This window comes from Alligator mississippiensis, chromosome 1 (genome assembly GCF_030867095.1).
Source record: "Alligator mississippiensis isolate rAllMis1 chromosome 1, rAllMis1, whole genome shotgun sequence".
NCBI classification, from domain to species: domain Eukaryota; kingdom Metazoa; phylum Chordata; order Crocodylia; family Alligatoridae; genus Alligator; species Alligator mississippiensis.
In genome coordinates this window covers 460,543,447-460,569,768 of record NC_081824.1, presented here as the reverse complement: position 1 = coordinate 460,569,768, position 26,322 = coordinate 460,543,447, and the positions used below count along the sequence as shown (strand labels likewise).

General features: G+C 38.5%; 1 protein-coding gene across 10 annotated transcripts in view; it reads right to left on the bottom strand.

Annotated features, from left to right (window-relative positions):
- Nucleotides 1-26,322, bottom strand: part of DLG2 (discs large MAGUK scaffold protein 2) — a 1,595,452-nt gene that overhangs the window by 428,579 nt on the left and 1,140,551 nt on the right. For all 10 annotated transcript variants that reach the window (XM_059722034.1, XM_059721995.1, XM_059721996.1 and 7 more), the window contains 2 exons: nt 14,190-14,334; nt 11,299-11,440 (listed from right to left, as the gene is read on the bottom strand). In XM_059722034.1, the coding sequence (XP_059578017.1) occupies nt 11,299-11,440; nt 14,190-14,334 (287 nt within the window). The remainder of the gene's footprint in view (nt 1-11,298; nt 11,441-14,189; nt 14,335-26,322) is intronic.

Here is a 26,322-nt window from a genome sequence, read left to right as displayed (position 1 = left end):
ACAAGGTGAATTGAGACATGACTACAGTGCATCAACTGCTCCACGGTAACTGCTCGTGTGAGTATGCTCTTACTCCATGGGAAATGCAAGGTAGTCTACCCTCCAATTAAAGGGGGAATAAGGCTACCTTGAATTTACCATGGAATATGAACACACACCTGGGCAGCTACCAGAGAGTAGCTGACACATTGTAATTTCAAACACTATCTTAACTCATTGTGAATATATTTGTGGTGCTCATGCCCTTAGAAGTTCAAACAAACCATCAAATATACATTGCACAGTAGCATAAATTTCTCAGAATATTAGCTTCTAGGTTTACACACAAATGTGTAGAAACCAACCTTACAAAATCTAAGCTATATTTTAGTCCTGCAAACAAATTACTGGGAGCTATACAGGCTAATTGGGTAAAATTCCATGAGATGTACTATACAGATAGTCAGATTTGATGATCTATACATCCCTTGGGGCCTTAAACACTGTGAATTTGAGTCAATCATTTGGTAGACCTGAAGTTATCAGAGTCTATCATTGTGCACTTATGTGTTTATATAAAATAAATCAGGATCATTCACATTACAATGCTTCAATTCATTTGACACATTTTTACATGAAACTGCCATATGTAACAGTCAACGGTAATGTAGCAATAATAACAAAAATAATTAAATTGGTACATTTTTTGACATTTTCAAACTAGCAGCTAACCTTGATAACACTATTCAAGTATGAAAATGTAGCTGTTTTAGTCCTATTACTATTTTCAATTAACACACATGTTGTGTGTCTGACAGGCCTTTAAATAGAAGATGGCACTTTATTTGAGTGTGGTAGCTTGGGAATCATGTGAGGAGGCTTCATTCTAGTTCTGACAGAAGCCTCTGCCCTTTCACAAAGATCTCCAGAAGGATTTCAAATGCAAATATCTCACCACAAGAGCAAATCCACTGGCCCCATGCATTGTCCCCTGCAACTTGGCCTTTCATGAATACATTTCTTTGAATGGCCCCAATATGGATTCATTTGACATACTACTATTAATACATGTTCACAAAGAGCAGTAGTCCTTGAGATGAAAAATATGATTACCAAGTGCAACTCTGCTCTGAAAATGGCTTCATAAAGTCAGGGGTGGATCCAGGGAGGGTGTAGTTGTGTAGTTGCAATCCCTTCGATTCCTGTTCCACCCAGAGTTTACAACCAGCTGCCTAGGAAAGGCAGTGACATTTCTATTCAGGCAGCTGAAGGAGTCAATTGACTTCATGATTCATTATCATCTCCCTGATTCCTGCTAATTTTTCTTCCTTTAACAGGTATTAACAACCCTCTTTGCTTTTTAATGGTTTTGATGTTCCAGTATTCAAACTACCCTTTCTCCAGCTATGTTACTGTCCCTTAGCTGCTCCTGGTAATGTCTCTCTTCTATTTCATAGCCCTGTAGGCTGTTTTTAGCTCTAGCTAAAAACCTTAACTCAGGTGTGGTGATATTAACTGCAGTGAAGAAATGACCAACAGCGAAGTATCAGAGGCACTATCAAGACACTAAAGAAAATGAGATTTTTTTTAATGAATCTGAATAAGAGATGTATATTTAACTCCAATGACTACAGAACTAATGAAACAATATCTTTTGACTCTTTTTTGCCTATTAACTTAATATATAATCTAGCAAATTAATATAAATTACTGTAAAGTTATATTGTTTTTGCTTTTATCTTAAACTGAATGATATGGTGCTAGGCCCTTAGCATCCTAATAAAGCTTCCAGTTTCTTTTTAACTGATGAAAAATGTGTTGTGTTATATGTGACATTGTGCCACACCTTCTGTATCCACTCTTTCAAAATCCTAGATATGCCCCCTGTAAAAGTCAAGGTAGTGTCAGAGTGATGTTTTCCCCAGGTTGGCCCAGAAGTTATGTGAGGGGCAAGGATTTCTTAGCATGATATCTTTTATTGGATCAACTGGGTAGTTGGGATAGAGTTAGACAAGCTCTTGAATGCAAGACATTCTTCATTCACTATGTTTTATTATGCAGTGCCTAGCTAATTCTGGTCAGACCTGATGAGGAATGTCCTGAGTTCAAAAACATGTCTAAGTCTATCCCAACTACCTAGTTGGTCCAATAAAGGATAACACCCTAAAAAATCCTTGCCTCTGATATTATTGCTACATTACCACTGATATCAATTCACAACTTTGTACTCAACATATCTGCTTTTTTGTGTTTTCAAAGTGATACCTCTTTACCTGAGTGACAAGAAATAATTTATACTTTGACAGCCTTTTTTTTCAAGCAGCAAAATTGAGAAGGTATATCAGTTATCAGTTGGTTGGGAAAGTACAATTTTTCTTTTTTTTTCATGGTCAACAGAATTGTGTACTAAATTGCAACCAATTATAACTATGTAAACTCAAAGCAGCACTGCTGGAATTAATTTTCACAGGCATCACTGAGGATTTAATTTGGCTTCTTGAACCTTTCTGAGGCATGAGATAGAGAAAACCCAGCCAAGCATGGCTATAGGCCATAAAAACTACACTTCATCCAACAGAAATTAAACATGTCACCTTACATGGTTATTTTTGTACAGTCATTTTTTCTGACTAGAAATACACTTTAGAACTAAACAGATGACTTTTTAAACCAGTGCTATTATTCATTTTCAGTTCAATAGATCAGACTAATATACTACTACTATTTGTATATGTTGCTTAACTGGGCTGGTTTAGCCAGAGATGTTTCTGTCTTAAGCAGAGGGCTGGATTATATGACCTTGTAAGGTTCCTTCCAGCCTTACCTTTCTGGGATTGTAGCAGGTCTGAACTTTTAACTATTAGTACATTATCATAAAAAGTCACTTCCAATTTAATCCAAACAACGTAAAAAATATCCCATCAATAATAACTAATGGTTTGTATATATTTATCTACCATCCTACTTCAATCCTTCATTTTATTTGATCTGCTAGCAGCACAATATAGTTTATATCAATTTAAAGTTTTGTCTGTTTGTCTCTCAGTTTGTGTAGTGGAAATTGGAATAAGATGAAATCTCTGAACAGCATTCCTCACATATTTATTTAAAGGAAAGAGAGGGAGAGAGAGAGGTGCTAGGGAGAATTAAAGGAACAGAAAAGGAAAACTCCCAGAGTTCCTTCTGCCGTCAATAGCTTGTCAGCTTTTCTATTGTAACCTCATGAGCCTATATTTTACTATAGTTGTAAACAAATGCCTAAGGGGTCGAGGGAATTTAGTGATGCGTCGAATGAATTGGATGCCTCATTCACTCTAAGGCGCTCTCAACATTTGGAAAAAAATCATAGGGATTTCAAAAGAAATAGCTCATGTAAAGTGATAAACAATATAAAATTTACTCAGAGAATCTAGAGAAGTTTTATATTCCCACACAAATACCCTTTTTCAATCTTTAAATATTATCTAAGGCAGAGGAGGATAGCTTAGCAGTCAAGTTATCAGATCCTAAATATCTAAACTCCATTATGCATTCAATTCCTATCAGTGTGGACTTTGAAGGTAGTGTCATTATACCATTTATACTCATGGGTGGATTTCAAAGGAGACCTTAAAATATATGTAGAGCAGGGAAAAATTATAACCAAAAATCTGTATGGGTGTCAGAAGCTAAAATTTCTCATCCAAATTCAAAGCACATAATACAATCATTTAAGACAGGAGAGACAGTCATTGTGACTAAGAACCCAGGAGAAATTAAGAAAGCTTCAGAATAAAAATGTAAACCTTTTAATTTTGTCCACCTAAATTTACCTAGTCTCAGGTGCCAGTTGCAATTAATTTTTTACAGAGCTGCAAGGAAAAATAATGGTTTAATTTCAAAATAATCCCTCTTGCTCCATTTTGTGAAAATCCATTCCCCATTGTGAAAATCTTAATGTAAGCCTAAAATGAGGCTCCCAAATTCTTATTTCCACAAATTCCATGGAAACAGCTTGGTACTTAACACTTCATGAATCAGGTAGAGCAGAGCTTTCATTTTTTAAATCTTTGTCCTGTTTTTAGATTGCTATAATGATACACAGATTAGTTTGCCTCATCATTAACTGTGGGCTTGATTACATGAAAATAACAGAATTTGGGAGATCAGTTTGTGCTAAGAGTATTATTTTTTTAATTATTATTTAGGTAAACTAAATCCCATGGCAGAAACACTTATGACTAGTTTAAGATTATTCCTGTGCAATGAATATGTTAAATCTTGTAAAGTGATGCTTTCACTGTATAACTACTCCATGCCTCATTTAAAGAATGTGGTAAGAGTTGCCATACTTTTTAAGATCTGCCATATTTTTGCCAATTAAAAGCAGGTCCCTGGAACAAATGATCCTGTGGAAAACATCAGCATATGATCACCAAAGAAGCTAGAGAAAATGGGAGAACCTTCATTAGTGGGGTTTCAAGAAAAGGCTGGCTAGACATCTGTCTGGGATGACTTTGGAATAGCACATCTTCTAACAGTAGAGGGGCTGGATGAAATGTAAGTCCATGATTTTATCATACATAGGTGCGTATAGTGTGGGCCTTGTTACTAGCTCAAATTAACTGAACTTGGGACTGACTACATCAAAGGGATAACATGATTGGATATGCTAATGAAAGGTGACAGGAGGGGGCCAATTGGACAGTGCCCAACTGCAGAGCCCTTGGAATTTCTGGTTTTGATGGACAGACCAAATTAGGCATGCCCACATTAAAACACTGGTAAAACACGAAATTAAGATGTGTACATGTGATGGCTTTGTTGGAACAAATAAATATGCTGACAGAATCAAAACATGAACAGTATGATGATCACAGAGAAATCAATCAATAGTATCTGGAAATTAAGAGTCATCAGAGGAGAAAAGTTAAAGAAAAAGAATAAAAGGGGAGCAAAAGGGAAGTTGGGTGTGTGTCATCATCCAACAACATCTGGACTGAAAAACAGCCATTACACACAGATGACCACCCTCTACTTTCAGGAACAGATTGGCCATTTTTCTGTGAAGTGGAGTAACGTCTGGGATTGGGTGAGACTATTAAACTGAATGTTTTTCTCTCCTTCTATGTAGAAACTATTAATACATTTAATGTGTTAATAAAGTTCGATTTTAGTTAAGTTGAATGGTGTGAGGCATATTCCATATTCACTCTGGGTTGATTATGCTTTAGCGATCCTTTAGCTCCATGGGTGTCTAACAGTGAGGTATGAGTGTTTTCAAAGTAAAAAGACAAAAAGATACTTCCTGCCTCACTTTATTCATGGAGAAAAGCAGAACTGTTTAAGCTAAAATTTAAAAAGCCAGCCTACAGAAAGTAAGGAAAATTCCAGCTTAATATGCTCACATTTTCCAATGTTATAAGCAACTTTAAATATGGGCTTTCAACAGGAAGTATCAAGTCACCTTCATAATAGATAAAAGTTACTAAGGTCCACATACTCTACAGGCCACACTACTGCAAGCCATGGTGCCCTGGGTAGCCTCCTCCTGCTTTCTCCTCCCCCACTGCACCGTGCCAGGTAGGCATTCCAAGCCTCCAGGACTGAGGGTTGCACTGCACAATCCGCACCACCCTCTGGGGTGAAGGCAGGAACTGGAAGCTGGAGAAGAGAGAGGAAGCCTAGAGACCTTGGCTGCTGCTGCAGTCAGAACAATACAGGGAGTGGTGACTGGGTGGGAACCCAGAGGATGCATGAGGCACATAGGCCATCAGTTGGACAGCCCTGGTATAAGAAATATGAATGGAAATTCTTTTTTTCTTCAATAAAGCTGATAGGAAGTACAACTACCTCCCTTCAGCATAGCATGCTCTTTTAAAACATGTGCAGTATATTGTCAATAGGCAGCCCAAGTCAACTCATTAAAGACCCCTTAGCAGCAGTTTTCATACTCTCATTATTGAATTCTGCAAGACTCTTTCCATGCTTTATTACTGTGCTCAAGAAAAGCCTACAACGTTGTCAAAAAATGGTTACTGGATACATATTACTGTACATATTTAGCAGCAATGTTTTAATTATGAACAATCAAACCTGGGTGCTAATACAATGTTGAAGCTGCTTCTACATGACAGTTCTATCAATCATGTCATGTAACTTATGTAAGTAAACAAGAAATGGCTGAGGAATGTCATTCTCAATATAGAGGAAAATTCCCTTGAGCCATCAGTTTAATGTTCCTCTCTCTCCCTCTCTCTCAATCTCCAGCATCCTCTGCTTCACAAGGATGTTATGGTACAAAGCTGCATATAAAAGAAATCAAACATGCATTTCACAGCAAAACAGATAAATCAGATGGCTTTTTTCCCTATGAATCTTTAATATCCAGCCACAGCTAAGTGTTAACAGTGAATTTTATATCAGCTGGTGTGCAAGCAATTTGATGCCTCAGTTTTCTGAAGTTATAAAGGAAGTAAAAACACAACATAGTAAGTCTTTACTTTTGTGGATCCCGATTCTCTCTCTTTCATTAATGCTAGAAAAAGTGAACATCTGAGAACTACAGAATTTGTTAGAATATAATTTCAATTTTCCAAAAATAGGGAGCCAGATGTCTGCTAGAGAGTAAATAATGATTTACAGCTCCCTCAGAGTAATTAATGTCCCAAAAATGCCATCAAGGCCAGATTGTGTCTTTTCTTCCAATTTAATAGAAGCCTATTTAAATAAGAACTTATTTCCGGAATACAGAAGGTTGCATTGATACTTATAGTTACTGGCATGTAAGTTTTTAATATATTTTTTGTCACATATTCCACTAGTTTGAAATTGAGTTATATTATTTAACTATCATATGATTATCTTTACAATAAATTAAAAAATAATAATGAAAGAGAATGATAAAGATGTAAATACTGGTTCTTTTTAATATGTGCTCAGTAAAAGGATGTATAAAAATAAAATAATGCTCTTAATTTGTGCCATTTGCCATCCGTAACCAGAGAAATCACAGTAATAGGAACACAATATTCAATATCAAGTTACAGGCAGATCAAGGTGACCTTTGTTCTATCTTTACTCCCAATATGCTACAGCTTAACTAATTTGTTCTCAAAATTTTTGCTAAGAAAAGGTTTCACTGAATTTACTAATTTAAGTGATTTAACAAAAATGCTAATTTTTATCTAAGGGAAATACTTTTTTGTGTGTAAAATGATACTATTCACATCAGGAAAACTTAATACTAAAATAGGGAAAAATTCAAGCACTTGAAATGCTCAAGTATTTAAACTGTACAACAGAATTTTTTTTAACAATGAGTAAGTAAAAAAACCCCTTGCTATCAGTTTCTCTCACAAGTCATACAAATATCTGAACTGTATACCCCATTTACAGGAAAGGTTGTACTATTCCATATATTTCTAACTCATAAAAATGATGTGGAAATCTACCAGCAGCACTGTCACATTATGACAGCGTAATTCGGAAATACAATTCCTTATGACCTGGTTACCATATAATGTTGCAACTGTGGCCTTTTGGAAAGACCTCATGTATATATGTGTATAAACATATATACATACACATATACATATGTGTATTTGTGTGTATATACATATATATATGTGTGTGTGTACGTACACACACACACACACACACACAGGTGGATATTACTGCCATTATAGAAATGTTTTTGGAAAAGGTTCAATTATAAATGCTGTTATCAACAGATTTTTCATGAAAGAAAATTTCCTCCACAGCTCCTCCAGTTGTTTTGCCATACTTACAAAATTCCCCCAAAACTTTTACAACATTGGTAAATTTTCTAGCAACAAATAGAGGCTGTCTCTCATTTGTACATTACAAACCCTTAATAAAAGAAAGACCAACAGGATCTCCAGTTTACACATTTTTCCACCCCCACCCAAGTCAGAACTTTGGGGATGCCCTGGTCCCTTGGTCTTAGTTACATCGCTATGCCTATGTTTCATTTAAGCTCATGGGTGGGGCATTTTTAAATAGACTACTGTAAGTGATCAATGGGTTAAGTGATTTCCCACTTCAAATCAAAAGGCAACCCAGCAGGAAAAGAAAGAACAGAAGCTGGACCTCCTGACTCCTAGTATAAAGTTTGCTGGACCTCATCATCTTCTCTGTGGGTGCATCTACATGAGATACTTAATGTCTATTGGACTAATTCTGCTGTGCATTAGCGTGGCTGGCAAAGCCATGTTAATGTGCTAATGCACAGCAGATTAGTCCAATGGGCATTAAATGTCACTTAAAAAGTGTTCATCTGTGTGAATGGGCAGTAGCACCAATTATGGCGCATTAAATTTAGCACCGGTTATTGCAGGTGCTAAACTTAATGCACGGTAATTACGGCACATTAATGACCATGTAAATGCATCTTATAGACCTCCATGTAGATGCTAGGTATTACCTAAACACATCCGGCAACAAAAATTTGAACTTTTGAGGCTTTTCTACTGCACAAGACAATGTATCCTGTGTATGGCATTTATCCAGATCATATCCTCATAGCCTCGCAGCATAATGACTGTTTGACGTTATTCCTAGAAACGGTCTTCCTTTCCGGCAGGTTGCAGTAAATGCTTGATTAGTGTTAATGTATTTTGGTTTGATTAGTTGTGTCACATTCATGAGTCTCTCCTGCTGCTCTGATTGATAGCTTTATTGTTCCAATGACATCAATTGTTCCAATGACATCAACTTGTCATAGGAGGGCATGAAGAGAAAAACAATTTTTTAATGTACTGGTGCCAGTATCAGAGAGCACTTTGAATTTCAGACCTGACCTGGATACTCTATTCAGAGCCAGTACAGGGAAAGGAATACTGGGATGATGTTTTCATGGCAACCTTTGTTGCTAGGCAGATAAACAGCTCTGCTTGTGTTAATTGTTCCTTTTTCCAAACAGTACACAATTCCAGTGGCTGTAAACATCTCATTTCAGAGCAGGGCTCTGCAAATAATTGATTTTTCAGTTCAGTGGCCAAACTGAAAACGGGGAGGAGGAAATGGTTTGATTTACACTGAAATTAATTTTTCCCCTCTCACCGAATCGAAACAAAACAAAACAAAACAAAACGTTTCAGATAAAAAACATACCCAAACATTTCCTTCAATCTCCCAGTGAAGTTACTTTGCTTTGTATAAAGTACTTAGTCAATGAAGCAGAAAGAGAGAGGAAGAGAGAGAAAGAGATGCTTCTATAATCCAGTAGTCAGGTCACTCACCCGGGGGGTGGCGGGTAGAAATCACTGGATTCCACTAACTGCTCCACTGGATATATAAGTATATTATCTCCTCAGTGTCCCAAATCATGGGTGTGTGTCTCAGTCATTGGGCTGCTTTGTAAAAGGATGGCATTGTATAACTGCCCTTTCATCTTATCCTCCATTTTGTGAGCATGACCTTCCCGCAAAAACTATTTAATGAATTCTACCCAGATCTCCATCAGTGCTAGGGGGGACTGAAAGCATTTGTCAATAAGTGAATTTTTGTCAAAAATAATCAATCAGCCCTACTGCAAAGCAAGGCGAAACATTTCACATTTCATTCCTAATCAGGGGTGTAGGTTGTAGCCGTGTTGGTCTAAGGACATAGGCGGCCAAGGTTCTTTGGGTGAACCTGATATCTTTTATTAGACCAACCCAAATAGTTGGAAAACATTTATTAAGCAAGCTTTCAGGTTCAAAAACCCTTCATCAGGCTAAGGAAGTTTCAGCAGTTGGTGTGTTCCTAAACATGAGTTATGATGATCAATCCTGGAGGTGACAAATGACTGGATTGCCATGACCAAGGGTTTGGGTCCAACAAGATCAGCTGCAACCTTTTGAAGAGATGGAAGAAAAGACAGGGCTACTCAAGAATCCATCTTCTTTTTATAGCTTCTCACTGGCCGCGTCTACACAAGATGCTTACTGCACAGCAGCTCATTACTACTGTACAGCAGCTCGTTACTACTACGCAGTCATGTCATGTAGCATGAAATGTGATGCAATGCTACTGCGCAATAGAAACAAGCTACTGTGCAGTCACCATCACCAGAAAGCCATGCAGGAATGCTACTGCGCAGTAACGCTGATTACTGCACAGTCATTTTGGACTTGGATATGCAAGTACTAAATGACTGTGCAATAACAACTGTGCGGTCAGTGTCTCATGTGAACATAGCCACTGTTTCCATTCTCAAGCTCACTGTGACTTTCCAGTCCTTCCTAATTCCTTTCTTTACCCTCTGTAGCTTCTTGGCCTCCAGTACTTGATAACTGCTCTCTCAGCAGACTCTTCCATTTGCCCAATAGAGCTTCCCTCCTCTCCTACTACAGCTCCCTCCCAAAGCACAGTAACACCAGAGTTGAATTTGGCCCCATATGCTCTGCTGACAAGAACTACTCTGATAATACTACTCTGTTATGTGCTAAAACAGTTAAGAACCGGGGAAACTGGGATTAACCCAGAGAAAGCACTGACATGAAATTTGATTAAATCCGTGTTCCAACTATTAATGAAAAGAACATGATTGTAGGTAAGAAACTTCCACAGAAAGTCAACACTTGCAGCTAAACTTATCTTTAGAGAAACTCCTGCTTTTGGTTAAAGAGATCTCTGCATACCCAATGACAGGAGCAAGGGGGGAGGGGGTGGCAGGAAGATATAAAGAGCTGCTGCTTTCCTATACAACAGAGGAAGAGGAGGTATGTTTTTCATACACTTTAAATCCTAATGAAAATCATTCCCTTGAATGTATCTGATCCAACAAATCAGGCAGCTTAAGAGATTTTGAAGATTTGCCAGAGCAGACACAAAAGGGAAATGGATAAAAGTTATGGGTTTCATACTAAAGTCACTGGACACAATTCTGTGATTTGTGCTCTGCATGGGACCTGCCTAAGTTCCTTCAGCCTTAAACACTCTGAACCTGTGAAAATGGAAATATACTGAAGAAAACAAGTACAATTTTCATTTCCCTGTCTTACCAGACAGCATAATGAAAACTCATTTCACACACTTGACTATTGTCGCTTTTTGTAGGTGGATGGCAGCGTGATCAATATTCTAACCGCCCTTCAAACAAGAAAGAAAAATATAAATTGTCTCATCAGTGACACTTGACTGAAACGCAGGAAAAAAACAGCACTTTCCACCTTAACTATCTGCTTGGAAACCATTTTAAATGGATAAAACTGGCTGTCTCATTCTCATGTAGTAAGGCCAATCCACGTATTGCCCCGGGTACCCCATTACTGTTGTAACAATGTTCTTTGCAATTTTCACCAAAAAAGCAATGTATAAAGAGAGATATCTGACCTGGTATAGTCGTCCTCCACAAGCATGTGCTTTGGAATGGGCGAGTATCTTCCTGGTGAGATAGGGGCCAAAGACGCTTTGTACTCTAAAGTGCCATTGTTGCCAGAAGTGAGTATATGATTTTCCATGGGTGGAGAATAAGCTGGTGGTTAAAATAAACTGGTGTTAGGGACAGTTTCATTTGATCAGGCTGCCACAGTATCATTTCTATTTAAGCACCAATACACAATCCTTCCTTAATCAAAGCAAGACAGTGAATGAAAGCTTAGACTTTGGGGTGGAAAAAAGTAACACTTGCTGTTGACTCATTTTATGCGGACATTTTGAAACAAAGGGATCTTTAGGAAGGATCTGAATGAGAAAGGGTGGCTTGGGAGATAGGAAATGTAAGCTTTCTGGCTTTGCTGTATAGCGGGAGCATTGAAACAAGAGACCAGCTGAGGGATTAGGTTTGGGATGGAGCCATACAGGTACTTTAGGCAAGGCAGAAATTATAGTTTAGGGCCTTGATTTATCAAAAGGAGCCTAAGGGAGTTAGATGCCAAAGTTCTCACTAAAATTGAAATTTTAATGCAAGCGTAGACTGCGTCATAATTTAGATCCCGGTAAAGCTAGTTAAAAAGGAAGAAAGTTAATATAAATGTGACACGGGCTAACGATTAACAATGACAATTTTATAAGGCTGCAGTCTTTGCCTCCTCTTTATTTTTACCATTCTCAAGATAATGAGGATATTTATGGCTGGAAATATGTAATAAACGTTGTGTCCCAACCTCTAGTCAGTGTAATTAGAGGAAAGGAAATTGTAAGGAAGAAAAACAAAGACACATGCTGTGCCACTGAGCTATGATTAATTCCCTTTTGAAAAGGAGATGTTTAAACTTTCTAGTCATAGTTCTGGTCCTTCTTGTAGATGCTGTGATATTAAATGTTTCAAGACAAAATAGCTCTATGGGGAAATGCCATTACTTGCTCTGAGATATTCTGAACATGTAGGTCTCATGAAAGACTCCCATAGGATAAATGAATCTGTCTACCATGACAACTTGGGTATGCGTTATTGAAAATCTTTTCCAGCTTTCTTTTCCCTCCAGAATTGCTTCCTCTTTTCCCCTATGCTGCTGATCACATCTCTGGCACAACACTACACGCTGCTTCATGATTACTGAAACAGCATTTGGGAGGATCAGATAATACAGGCAGTTGGAAAGGAGATGCTGAGCTTTTGTACTTCATAGGCACTGCTAAGAAACCAGCCCAGATTGGTAGTGAACAAATATCACTGCCATCTGTTGGCTGTTTAGGAGCATCTGCTAAATGAACAGGTGGTCTTGGGGCAGTGTGGTGTACTGCCTAAATATGCACGGTACAAAACCTACGTTGCAAAACTTGTCTCCCAAATAGAGGCAGCTGGAAGTATTAGCATGTGAGGAAAGGGCTGAGGGGCAGGGATGCAGAAATCAGATATATCTAATCTTTGATTTCTACTAGGAACTCTAGCTTAACCAGCCTTTTGGCTTCCTGACCTCCACGGACCACAACTTTTCTGGCAGCTGCCCAGTACAGGTATGGGTCAGTTGAGTTCTTCATACTCCCAGCTTGCCTTCAGCTCGAATCAGTCAGGCTGCTTCTCATTTCCTTATTCTTACTTTCCTTACTGCTTCCCCTTCCTTACTCACTGCCAAGTGAGGAAATCAGTAGGAAAATCTTTACCTCTTCCATGGTCTCTTGAGAGTGCTCCTGAGAAGCACTTCCCGAGCCCACCCAACTCTTCTCCTACCTAACCCAAATCCAGAACGAAGGCAGTGAAGCTGCTCTTCAGGCAGCCCCACTTACCACACAGTGATTAAGAATGGGGGCTGTGGAAGAGGAAGGCTTGGAGGATCCTTCAGGTTGGTGTCTCAGCTGGTTTCTCCTGTTGCATAAAAAACAAGAGCAGGCAGGTGCAGTGGCACTCTCAGGAGTTCCCTGGAAGTGGTATAGAGATTTTCAGGGAGAACCGAGGGAGGACCCCACATCCAGGAGTGTTTGATGACCAACTAGCATATGGAGGCAAAGAGTTGCAGGAAAGCAGCGGAGCCAGAATTTCCAGGTATAGGTGGGAGGGATGCACTAGATGTGAGGGGAAGCCTTGCCACATTTTGGGGTCATGAAGGAGCAGATGAATATATATAAGTGAGATGGATGCATTGTGAATAGGGTGCAAGTAGGATGATAACAAAGGACATGCTTCTGGACCTGTGCAATGGAACAACTTTTCTGCAAGTTCAAATGCACTTCCTCAGGGCTTTTTGAAACAGAGAACTTTACTTAAAACTCAGCACACTCCCACACTAAGCCCAGGGCATGCCCAAAAGAGGCATCGCATTAGTTGGACCTGGCTCACCCACTGTCATAACTGATGGGTCGCTTCAGTGGGGTTTTTTGGCACTTCTATCTAATAGCTGATTCAATCAGCTATTAGATAAAAGCACCAGAAAAGCCCCACTAAAGTACCCAATTTATACAGATGTTGAGGAGCCAGTTTGAACTAACGCACTGCTGCTCCAGTAAAGAGCGTTTCCCACCACCACCCTGTCTGACAGTGCTCTCTATCTGCTAACCTAGGACCTTTCTGAAAATGTTTTCACATTAAAAAAATATTAATAACAAAATGTTACCATTCTTTTTACTTCAACAATAGCAAGGGGAGTGAGCAAAGTAAGACACTTACTTGTTACTTTTTGCTGTATATGTCCAAGCAACAGCACTATATCTGAGTTTTTGTACTTTAGGTATGCCATATCATGACAGTATCTTATCTAATAGTTCTTTTTTTTTCAACCTTCCAAGCCCTAGCCTTTAAAAAGACACATTTAGTCTCTTAAACCAATATACAATAAGCCACTTACAGTGTGTAATATCTGGTGGGCCATAAGGATCAGTCATGTAAATGGTGGTGGGCTTTCCAACTTTTAGATAAACTACATCTGATGTGTTCTTCAGTATCGCAACTGCTTCTTCGTGTGTTACTTCTTCTAAACTGTAATTATTTACCTTAAAGGAGAAATTAGACAGAGGAATTAGAATGGATGGACAAATACAGAAGAAATACCCACATTATCAGTGCAGTTACCAATGATGGAATAAAAACTGCAAATAATCATAAAGAAAGTTACTGTCAATAATCATCCAGACACATATTGTGATTCATAGCGTACATCTTGTAGATGTTATGGCAGCACACTAATTTTAATGCAGCATAGATGGGAGTTCATAAATGAGTGGCAACCTAAAATGTCTTGGTTTATTAGGTTAAATAGGTAGTTGATGTGTTAAGAGATGGATGAAAGGAGATAAAAATAAGAGGCTCCCTTGAAGGGTTAAGGGAGTGGAGAAAGACAGATGTGGGAGTAAGAAGAGAGGGTTTCAAGTGGTATTTTTCTGGAGTCATAGAGAGAAAGACACTGAAATATTGAAAGGGTAGCTGACTGTACCTAGAAACTGTGTGTCTGATAAAGAGATATAAATGTGAAAGTGTAGGCAGGTGTAGCCCCAAAGAGCATAGACTAAGCAGCAGAGGGTAATGGACCTGCTAAGATAGGCTGTACCTCCAATTACACTTTTTTTCAGGAAAAAAGGAATATCATACACATATCTATTTATAAGCATATCTATTTATAAGAGAAATAAGTCAATTTAAGGGAGACAGAATATAGAATATATTGAACGTTATGGTAGTGCCTGGAGACCTAACAAAATCAGAGCCCCATAGTGCTAACCTCCTACTAACACAAGAGTAGATGGTTCCTTCCTGGAAGAGCTGCAGTTTAAACAGACAGGACAGCCACAGGGTATTGGGAAGAAATAAACAGGAGTATGGGTATCACCTTCCAATTAATAAAATAAGCCAATAGAAGGTCCATTGCAGGAAGTATTTATAGGAGGAAGTTGTGGCACACTAAGAAGTTTAATCACGAGTTATGGAACCAGGCTTGACAGTGAGATAGAACTATAAACTGCTGCCAAACTGTTCAGGAACTGGGAAGTGGTCCAGCCCTTGTGTGTCCCTCCAGGAGTCCTCGTACCCTGCTGCCGAGTCATCAGGAACAAGAGAGAATGAAGGATACGATGTAGGGTTGCTAAATTCAAGGACATCATCTAAACATTAAATTACAATTCTCAAACTGTTTTTAAGGTTCATTTAAAGAGGGAAATATTTGGTGTGGAACTATTTCATTGTATTGGTTACATGGACATGGAGTCATGATGTCACAGTTTGAAACAGAGAACAATGGTCCTTCTAATACTCAGATGACAGAGCAGCTGCCACTCATTCAATACTTCGACAAGCATTCTATTGAGTACCAGTTCTCTCTCATATCTACTACACATTTCACTTTCTTTTTTCCTACTACAGACTTCAAAATGACCATACACTTGAACTTTTGATAAAAGAATTTAATGCAAATGGCTAAGGAGATGGCAAGCAGGAATGACTGATATTTAACTTCTCTCATTTATTTATATTCTTTAAACAAAGAAGACTCAAACTCAAAAAAAATAATGCTCTTAACTAATCAGTGTAACCACTGACCACAGCATTGATTACCCTTCTTGGTTTCCATTTCCCGCACCTTCTGGTTGTTACATACAGTTATGCATCATCCTAATTTATAAGATTATAATCCTAATTTGGGAGAGACACTCTCATACAATGGGATACACAATACAGTCTGATTGGGCCCTCTAAGCAGGACTTCAGTAAGCACCAGGCGGCAGGGTGGCACCCTAGAACAGTAGTTCTCAACCTTTGTAGACTGAAGGCAGTGGCACCCCTTGCTGGACTGAAGGCACCCCTTGAAAAATAAGAGCTCTTAGTTTTCACTTGTTTCTTGACTACACATTAAGGCCTGTCTTCACATTAAAACAGCTAACCACCGGTGTAATAAATGTTAATGAATAAGATGAACAAGGTAAGGAAACCAATTTGGCATAATGGGACCAAAAGGGGCCTGGTCTTTGTATAGATATAAAACAGCTAATTACAATGAGAATTGCTTCTAAATACGTTTTTCAAAGTTTTTTTTTCCTTCAGGAAGTATTTTTAAGGTGTCACTGTTCGAAATAATGGTAGGATCAGAAAATGTTAATCACCAGATACTTGGGCCTCATCATTTTTGTGTAATTAAAAGACAAGTAGCTACTTGTTATCTCCGAAAATAAAAACATTCTTTGTCTCAAACCAAATGGAGGAGTTTATAGATGTTATGCTTAGCATACTACCTATGACTTTGTTTCAATATACTTTACTTCCTACTGATTTGACAGGAATTTTGCAGTCAGTTCTTCAAGAGTGCATGCATGTTGTACAGTTCAAAATAAAGAAATAATTAATTTACATCTGGAGACTATTTTTCATCTACTAGAAGTCTTAAAACTATCAAGAAAATAAATGAGAAAGAATCCTGAAGGTGGGATGGGATTTCACTCTTTAATTTAGGGAGAAAGGACTTTTTTTTTTTTTAAGCTTTTTGCTGAAATGACCCATACCAGATCAGAGGCAGGCACTGGCAGGTGGATGGTAGGGTGGCCATTACCACTGCTTGTCCTCATGATGATGCAGGGAGAGTGCCCACAGCCAAAGCACCTTGACACAATGCCCTTGAAACCCCATGTCTGTGGACCAAATCCAATTGCTCCGTAGTCTGGGCTGGATCTGGCCTATGAGCCCTAGGTTGCTGACCCCTGCATTACTGCACATGATAAAATGTGCAGCATGGTTTGATTAACTGAAGTTTTTGTACGTGGAATTTAGCTAAACCAGGATAAATAAAGCCATCAATCAAGGTGAGTGAGATAGAAGCATAGATGAGCTATTCAGAGGACTAATTCAGTTACAAAAGGTAAAAACATAAAGAAAGGACTGACTTTTTGAAAGGAACATGGATAGCTGCTCCCAAAAATGAGCAATCACAAAGATTATGAACATAAATGCAATATGTTTGTTTGAGTTCAGAACAAATGTACAGGAAATATAGACTGCTTCCTCTTCAGCTTCTGGACTCCTCAAGTGTTACTGTTATCAGTTTGGAATCGTGGCATAGGAATCTGCATTTTTCAACATCCCTGTTCCATAATTTTACAAGAAAGAAGCAAAATTCAGCATCTTGAGACTGGAAAGCTGATATCCTTGCTCCAGCCTTTTGTTTCAAGTCAAATTTGCATGCTCACAGAGCAATCTCAACAAAAAATAAATTCCTTGCCCAGGAGAGCCTTCCATCACCATCCTCCCATGAACTATGAACATCATAACAAGAGAAAAGCATAATTCAACATCCTGCCTGCCATCAGACAACTCTGAGGTAAATAGACTGCTCCAATTTTTATCTGAGTCTATTTTGTGTAAAGTGAACTTTTCCATCCAGGAGATCTTACACCATCTTTCAGTTCTCCTATGAAATATGAATGTTCATTTCCAACTGGGAGAAATTTTACAATCTTTGCACTCTCCTATGCCTGAGGAAGAGCACGTGTGCCCAAAAGCTTGCAAATAAAGAAATGTTTTTGCAACTATCTAGTTGGTCTAATAAAAGATATCATGTCCCCAAGAGTTCTGATTACTTCTCTACCTACAACACTTTTAATATTAATGTAAAGTATATGGGCTTAGAGAGTACCATGCCTTTTCTAATTTTAACGTATATAATAGTATAGAAATACATACAGGAAACTGAATACACATTTCAGTACATAAGTGTGAAAACTTACATGCGTATTGTTTGATTTCTTATATACTATTCAAATATGTCGTTTTACAGAAGGGAACCACCTAGATACCTTTCTTTCAAACAATCCACATATAATTTTTTCATAGAAAGAGCAAGTCAGAAGGGGATGTAGATCACTAAGAACAATTAGGTTTTGGAAGGGAGAGTCTCTCCCCCTCTCTCTATAAGCAAAAATTCCATGAGCCGGTCCCTGTTCCCAAACCAAAAGAACAGCAAATGTTATTGTGACAGATTTTCAGTTGCCACTAAAGGTATTTCAATAAAGCATTATAGCTGCTGTGCCAGAGCCAATGCATGGTCAATGAAGCTTTCAAATTACTCTGTGAAGTGGCATTAGGAGATGTGATTTGAGAAACACGAGCCAGAGATAAAGAAGATTAAATGTGGGCAATGTACCCCAAATAAGAAAACAAGAAGTATACATACTCTGCTTTAAGATATTGAAACACGTGAAAATATGCTGGCATAAATCATGTGGAAACCTGTTGAGCATCTCCATTAGCTATGAACAGTTAGCTGAAGTGAAGCAGTGATTTAGTAAGCATGAATTTGGGGGTGGGGGGAATAACTACTTAAAAAGAGGTTTATTGAAAAGTCCATAAGATAATGAACAGGTAAAGGGAGGTGAATGACTAAAAGAGGATATTTGTTAAAACAAAACTATTAAAATTAGACTAACTAGGAGCAAATGAGAAAAGCTCCTATGGGAACGAACAAGGGGAAAAGAGGATGCTTTAAAATCAACAAGTTCTCTAGTGATGTTAGAAAAGATTGTTTACAAATCAGCAGTGTGAATTTCAAAGTCGCATCACAGGGATCAAAGGATAGGAACTTGGAAAGGAAAACATGCACCGAATGCACTTGGGTAACCTCCCTGTACCAAGAAGGGGGCTTTTCAAAATCCATGCAACTTGGTAAGGTGAGACAGAGAGGTGAGTAAATGGTGGCTATGTTGGATGTACCACTGGGGCCCTGGGGGAGAGTGTTTGGACAAAACTCTTTGTGAACAGAGAAGGTGGATTCAACCTGATGCTACAGACTTAGAATACAAGGAGTACCAGGGACAGTGTAGTTGGTTAGCAACATATATATATATATATATATATATATATATATATATATATATATATATATTTGTAAGATTTTCATTTGTTACATATATACTTATATACATACATACATATATATATATACACAACACAAATGAAAATCTTACAAAGAAAACATTACAGAATCACTACACACACACACACACACACACACACACACAGTGATTCTTTAATGTTTTCTTTGTAAGATTTTCATTTGTTGTTCAACTGTTATTATAACAAAAGGATACATTTGGAATTTTAAAAAAAATATATTATTTACTAAGGAAAATGTAATGCCAGGTATCCCACACTAGGTGCCGCTGGTTTTTTATATATGTGAAGTGAATCCAGAGTGGTTGTGCATTTGGTAATGCACAGCCCTTGCACTGGCTTTATGCCCAAAATGCAAACTGAATTCCCTTCAGGATGATGGTAGGAGGGACTCCCAGGCAGCAGCTTGAAGTCACAAATCAAGAAAACTGAAAACAGCTCCCAAAGGGAAAAATATGAGAAGGTAGCAGCCTGAACCACAAGAAGAGGATGTGAGAAGAGGGAGTAATTTGGCAAAAAGGGAAGGGATAAAGTAAACCTACAAGCGTAATCAAAGATGACACCAACAGGGGTGGGACAAGCATGTTTTTTTGGTGATACCTTTCATTGGACTGACTGAATGCTTCAAAGAGGGCTTTCAAAACCTTATCTAACCTCCATTCCAACTATACAATTGGCCCAATAAAAAATATCACCAAAAAACCCCCCTTGGTTTTCACATATTAATCATCAAGAATACTCCAACAATTCTACCAACAGGGATGGCACACTTCATTTTATGCCATCAAATGCCATTCTAGAGGACAATTTAATTTGGAAGTCTTCTCAGGTTCATCCTGAAAAATGCAAGGCATTCAAGGAGGAGCTACAGTAAAAAGCTTAGGCTCCTCAAAGAGATAGTCTAAGCACTCTACAAAAAAAATCACTGCATTGGGAAGTCAGAGAAGAGCAAATGACTACAAAATAAGAGTTCCAATAGGGACATATTTGCTTTATTTTGGTTTAATCTTTTAAGGAAAAACTGTACTTTTCATCTAGTGACTAAAGTTTATTTGGGTTGTACTTACATGCATGGTAGGAGGGGGGGGAGAGAGAGAGAGAGAGAGAGAGAATATCTTCCTTTTTCTGGGATAAAGTTTGCTTTTGTGCAAATACTCTCTACATTTCCTTCACAAAGTGGATTATATTGAAGTGAGTCTTGAGCAAGCATTCTCCTGAGAACATCTGCGAACTGTTGGCTGTAAATGGTCTATTGCTGCTGATGAATGTGCACATGCACAGCCTTTTTAAAGTTCAACATGATTTAAAGAGCTCTAAAAAGAGAGAGAAGTTCTTTTGTGCAACAATCCCAAAATTTCCCTTAAGAAAGTGGGTTTGTTTGGGTTAATTACCTACACATTATCCCATGAACTGTTGGTTTAATTGGACTACAGCTGGTGCTCATTGTGTGCAGGAAGGAGGAGCGTTTGACTGACTGGCTGTCTTTAAATCAGATCTCATTCATTGCTTTTTATTCCCTCTCACTTCAGTTTGCTTGGATTATCACTGGCTGTGAGCTAAGTGTCTGGGGTCCTAAAACAGATTTGCTGTCTGCATGTAATGCAAAGAGTTGGTGATTCCGAGATAAATGGGGGAAATAAAGAAACTGAACTGACAGATAAAAGGTAGTATGTGCATATATAGTAGAAGGAGCACTTAGACTCAAATTGCACCATGGCTATTTAAGCCAAACTCCAATATGGTTTTAATAGGGAGAGACTTCTTTTTTAATTGATATAGCCCTTAAAAGTGAAGAACTTATATTAAAGAATAGGAAGGATTTATGGAATGGATGCAGCCAAGCAGGGGTTCTTGAAATCGTGAGGAAGTCAAAAGAAATTAGTAACATTTATTGTTATACTGAAATAATCTCTTAAAACTGGAGACTGCCCAATAAGGGAGGCTTTTCCTATAGGTTTCACAATATGATTACTTAGAATTACAAAGTAAATTACGTCTTCAGAGTGCCAAAATGCACTGATAGTAATTTGCATTTAGGAACTGCAGGACTATCAAGGCACTCAGATGGTACCTTTTCACTTTCGAATATTGCTTTCTGTTTATAGGATCTATTTTATGAGATTTGCAACTTTATTTAAAGCATTTGATTTTTATGTTCTTTGGGAAGCAGAAATGTTTTATGTATAAAACTACTATGAGAGTTTTATACTATGTATAAAACTACTACAGGATATGGGGTTGGGAGGGGAGGGGGGAGTTATTAAGTGTTGATGAGTTACAGAAAGATTACAGATTCTAAGAAGTTGTAGAAAGAAACAAAGGAGAAAAAGTTAGAGAACGGATGTACAACTGAGTAAGAAAATAATAAGGAAGAGTTCAAGTATGTAAGAGACAAGACATCAGTGAAGCAGAAGTAAGGCTTTACAGATGACAAGGGTAATGTTGTATTGACACAAGTAGTAACATTGCCAAAGGAATGTAATGAATTCTTCCGCTCACAACTCACAAAGGGAAATGAGAAAAATGGCATGAACTGACAGCCATTTCCCAAGGTAAAAGCAAAAAAAAAAAAAAAAAAAAATACTGAAAGTGATCAGACGCAACCTATAACCAGTTATGAAGAAATGAGAGTAGCCAGGCTGAGAGAACAACTCTGTAGGTGTGATAGGTAGGCAAGGGGAAATTCCTCCTTTGACAGAATTAACTTCTCACTCCACACTCCTTTTTCTTTTTTATTAAGAATGAAAGGAACAAAATGTAAATTCCACATATTTATAGATTTCATAGATTTCATAGGCATTAGGGCTGGAACGGACCTCGGAAGATCGAGTCCAGCCCCCCACCCGAAGAGCAGGAAGTCAGCTGGGGTCATAGGATCCCAGCAAGATAAGCATCCAACTTACTCTTGAAGGTGTTCAATGTAGGTGCTTGAACCACCTCCGATGGCAGGCTGTTCCAGACCTTGGGGGCTCAGACAGTAAAGAAATTCTTCCTCATGTCCAGCCTGAAACAGTCTTGCAGCAGTTTATAACCATTCGACCTCGTCATCCCTTGGGGCACTCTGGTGAACAAATGTTCCCCCAGGTACTGGTGGGCACCCCTGATAAACTTGTAGGTGGCCATCAGATCACCCCTGAGCCTGCGCTTTTCCAGGCTAAAGAGCCCCATAGCTCTCAGTCTGTTGTCATAAGGTCTGTTTTCCTGACCTCTGATCATGCGCATGGCTCTTCTCTGGACTCTCTCGAGCTTCTCCACATCCTTTTTGAATTGTGGAGCCCAAAACTGGACGCAGTACTCCAGCTGTGGCCTTACCAAGGCCAAGTACAAGGGGAGAATGACGTCCTGGGATTTGCTTGAGAAGCATCTATGGATGCAAGCCAAAGTTTTGGTTGCTTTGCTAGCCGCAGCATCGCATTGCAGGCTCATGTTCATCTTGTGGTCAATGATGACCCCCATTTAAAAGTTGATCAAGAGAGAATCCATGGAATGGCAAATAGCATTAAGATGCAACTACCCTGACTTGCCTACTGGAAGAGAAGTATCATCTAGGAAAGAAGGACAGCCATTTTAGACCCTGTAAAGATTGTTCAGGGAAGGTACTCACACTTGGGTACTGATGCAACTATAAGTCTTGATCTCCAGTGAGTGGATGGGCCCGAAAAAGGCAGTAGCCACTAAAGACTCAAGAGGCAAAAGAAGTCAGTTTAGCTGCTGTTTATAAGAAGGGAATGCTGGGTAAAATGGACATTTCCAGTTTGAACACAAACCACTGTCACCCAGTTTGCAAAAGCTTTACAATCTACATTCAGCCTTGGTAAAAGCATGCAACAAACTGGTTATTTTCTTGTGAAATTTTAGAAATAAGTTGAGGTATCCAGTTGTGAGTGGAATTTCAGTTCACACTTATGGGACTGGCAAAAGAGCTTACTGCACAAACCATTTTGTTACTGGTGAACTTTGACGCAGAGAATTGCAGGACTTTAAACCATCACATTCCCAATATTTTCTTTACTGCTAACATTCATTAGAAACAGGACAAGGGATCACAAGGTTCAAATTCTAACTTGTGTGCAACCACCCACTGAAGTCAATAAAGATCAGAACTCAACCTGCAAAAATGATAAATTCAGGAGAATCAGGATGGATTAATCAAGAAGTCACATTACCTTATAAAAATTGATGAGGTTCTGAAAGAATGAACAAATAGGCATTGTGTTAACTTATCTGGCTTTTAGGGGAGGAAAGTTTTTGATCCAATAACCTAATGTCTAAAATATAAAAGGCCTGAAGTATTTTAGTAGAAAAATGAACTGGCTTCTGATATAGGCTGGCACAGTCTGGAGGCAGAAGACTAATGGAGAAACACAAGGATCAATGTTGAGATTGATTTTGCTCCTTTTAATGAATCCATTTCATAAAAATAGGCATGTGCAATACAATGATAAAATGTGATGCTGGTAAGTAATGAACTGCTCAAAACTATACAGGAGGTGGCACGAGAAGATGTGGGGTCAGTCAATCTGAGAATGACTTAAATATTTAGGAAGACAGAAATGAGTCATTTATGCTACTGGGTGTGAAGAAATATCTGTATACTTTCGTACTGGCTATGTAGAAGCATAAATCAAGATAACAGACAAATTCCTGGTGGCTCTGACCATGGTAGTCAAACACAATTATTTTGCTCTCCAAGTTAATCTAGTTTGGGCTGGATCATGTTGAGGAACAGATGCATTTTTTTGTTAAGTATAGTCTTAGATGACATTTTTTTTAATGATTTGGAAGAAGGAAAAAACAGCTCCTGTTAACAAAAATACCTAGATGACACTAAAACTATGAGAAACTGCATACACTACTCTTTGTTCAAAATTATACAAAGGCATAGAGACAGACTAGAAGCAGACTGAAAAAAACAATAAAATCAGAAGCATCTTGGGATAATATAAGCCGTGAAAAATACAAAAGGTCAAAACTGTGGGATCCTATACATGTGCAGGGAGGCTGCTCCTACGCAATGTAATTACAGTGCATTGGAGCATTAAGCTGTGGCAATTACCGCGCTCCAGCAGACTCCAGAGTCACGTGCATCAGTGTCTCCGCACTGAAAAAGTGGCAGAGGTTTAGTTATTTGCCGAGCTTTAGTTAAAGTGCCCTGGCCACCATTTTTCAGTGTGGGATGCTGATACATGTGATACTTTGGGCGCTTTAATTACCGCGGCTCTCAGATCCATGCTAATTAAAGCGCTCCTGCCCCCACTCCACCCTGCCTCCTACAGCATGTCTATAAACACCCTGTTTGTCAAAAGTGATATGTTATTCAATGTAGTAGAAACCCTGAAAGCAGAAATACCAAAAGAAACCTGGGATTTTAATCATATTTAATTACAAATGAGTCAGTTTATTTATCTGTTCAGATTTATGCTACAGAATAATGACCTTCATGAGTTCTGAGTTCCTTTCTGTTTAACATATCAGCCAGTTGTCTTTATGGTTAGCGCTGCCAGGCTCTGGAATGGGCTCCCAAGGGAAGTGGTGCTCTCCCTCACCTTGGGGGTCTTGAAGAGGAGGTTGGATAGATATTCTATAGATTCATAGATATTAGGGTCAGAAGGGACCTCAATAGATCATCGAGTCCGACCCCCTGCATAGGCAGGAAAGAGTGCTGGGTCTAGATGACCCCAGCTAGATGCATATCCAACCTCCTCTTGAAGACCCCCAGGGTAGGGGAGAGCACCACCTCCCTTGGGAGCCCATTCCAGACCTTGGCCACGCTAACTGTGAAGGAGTTCTTCCTAATGTCCAATCTAAATCTGCTCTCTGCTAGCTTGTGGCCATTATTTCTTGTAAATTTGGCTGGAGTATTATGATTCCAGCACTCATTCCTGCCCAGGGCAGGGGTTTAGGTCTCTTCCGACCTTAGAAACTATGAAACTGTAAAATGGACTCCCTCTATAGGTAGGTGAAAGAAATATCTCAGCTCTGCCAAGGAAAAAAATGGATTTAAACTTCAGAAAAGACTAGTGAAATTTCACGGTGCACTGACATCTTGTCACAGGCCAAAGAGGTACAAAAAATAAATTCTCTTTATGACACTGGGTACATCTACATATTCATTAATGCACTTTTCCTAATGCACATTAAATTTAGTACCTTCAATGTGAGGTACTAAATAAGTGTGCATTAGGCTGCCCTAATGCGCAGGTACTGAAAACACACTTTTTTAAGTGATGTGTAATGTGCTGTAGCCTATTTTACTGTCCATTAACATAATTGCACAGTATTTTATGTGACGCTTTAATGCGTAGTAAAATGGACTCCTGCACATTAAAGCCTACTGAGTCAAGAAAGCATTTCAGTAGATGCTTGACAAAAAACAATCAGATGAACTGATATCAGTGAAACCCAATGGAGATGAGAGTCTGGCTCTACCAAAATCAGTGGCAAAATTTCCATTGACTTCAACAGGGTTTCCATGTCTTCCATTAAATATAAACAACATGAACACGGTGAAAATATTTAGAATGGTCCCAAGGGAGTAATGTGATGAAACAGAGACTATAAAAAAAAATTCCTCATCGAGAAATTCGTAAGGGTGCAAAACAGTCTCTCGAAGTAAGAGATAGAAATCACACTGTTTGGGACACTTAGAACTGAAAAGGACTACAGAAAACAGCTATACTATACTACAGAAAATAGCTATACTGTACTGAACACATCTTTTCTTAAAATGCCAGAAAGTAAAAATGGAAATCTGAGAAGTAGAACTGGCGCAAAAAGGTAATTTTCATTTTCATCTAGAACTGTGCTCTGGTGCACTGATTTAACACTGCTCCATGGTGTGAGCATGGGTAGTAAAATATTTATTTTAATCACAGTAAATATATATATCTTGAGTTGAATGAGCTCATGGATTTGTCTTCATCAAAAATGTGTTGGGTTTTCTAATTAAACACTTATTTAGCAGCAGCCCCAAAAACAAGCATTCAGTGAAACAATACCAACATGGAGAACATGGTACATTTACAATTAATTATTCAGGGTGCATCTACATGTTCATTAATGTACTGTAATTATGGTGCATTAAGTTTAGTACCTGTAATAACTTAATGCAC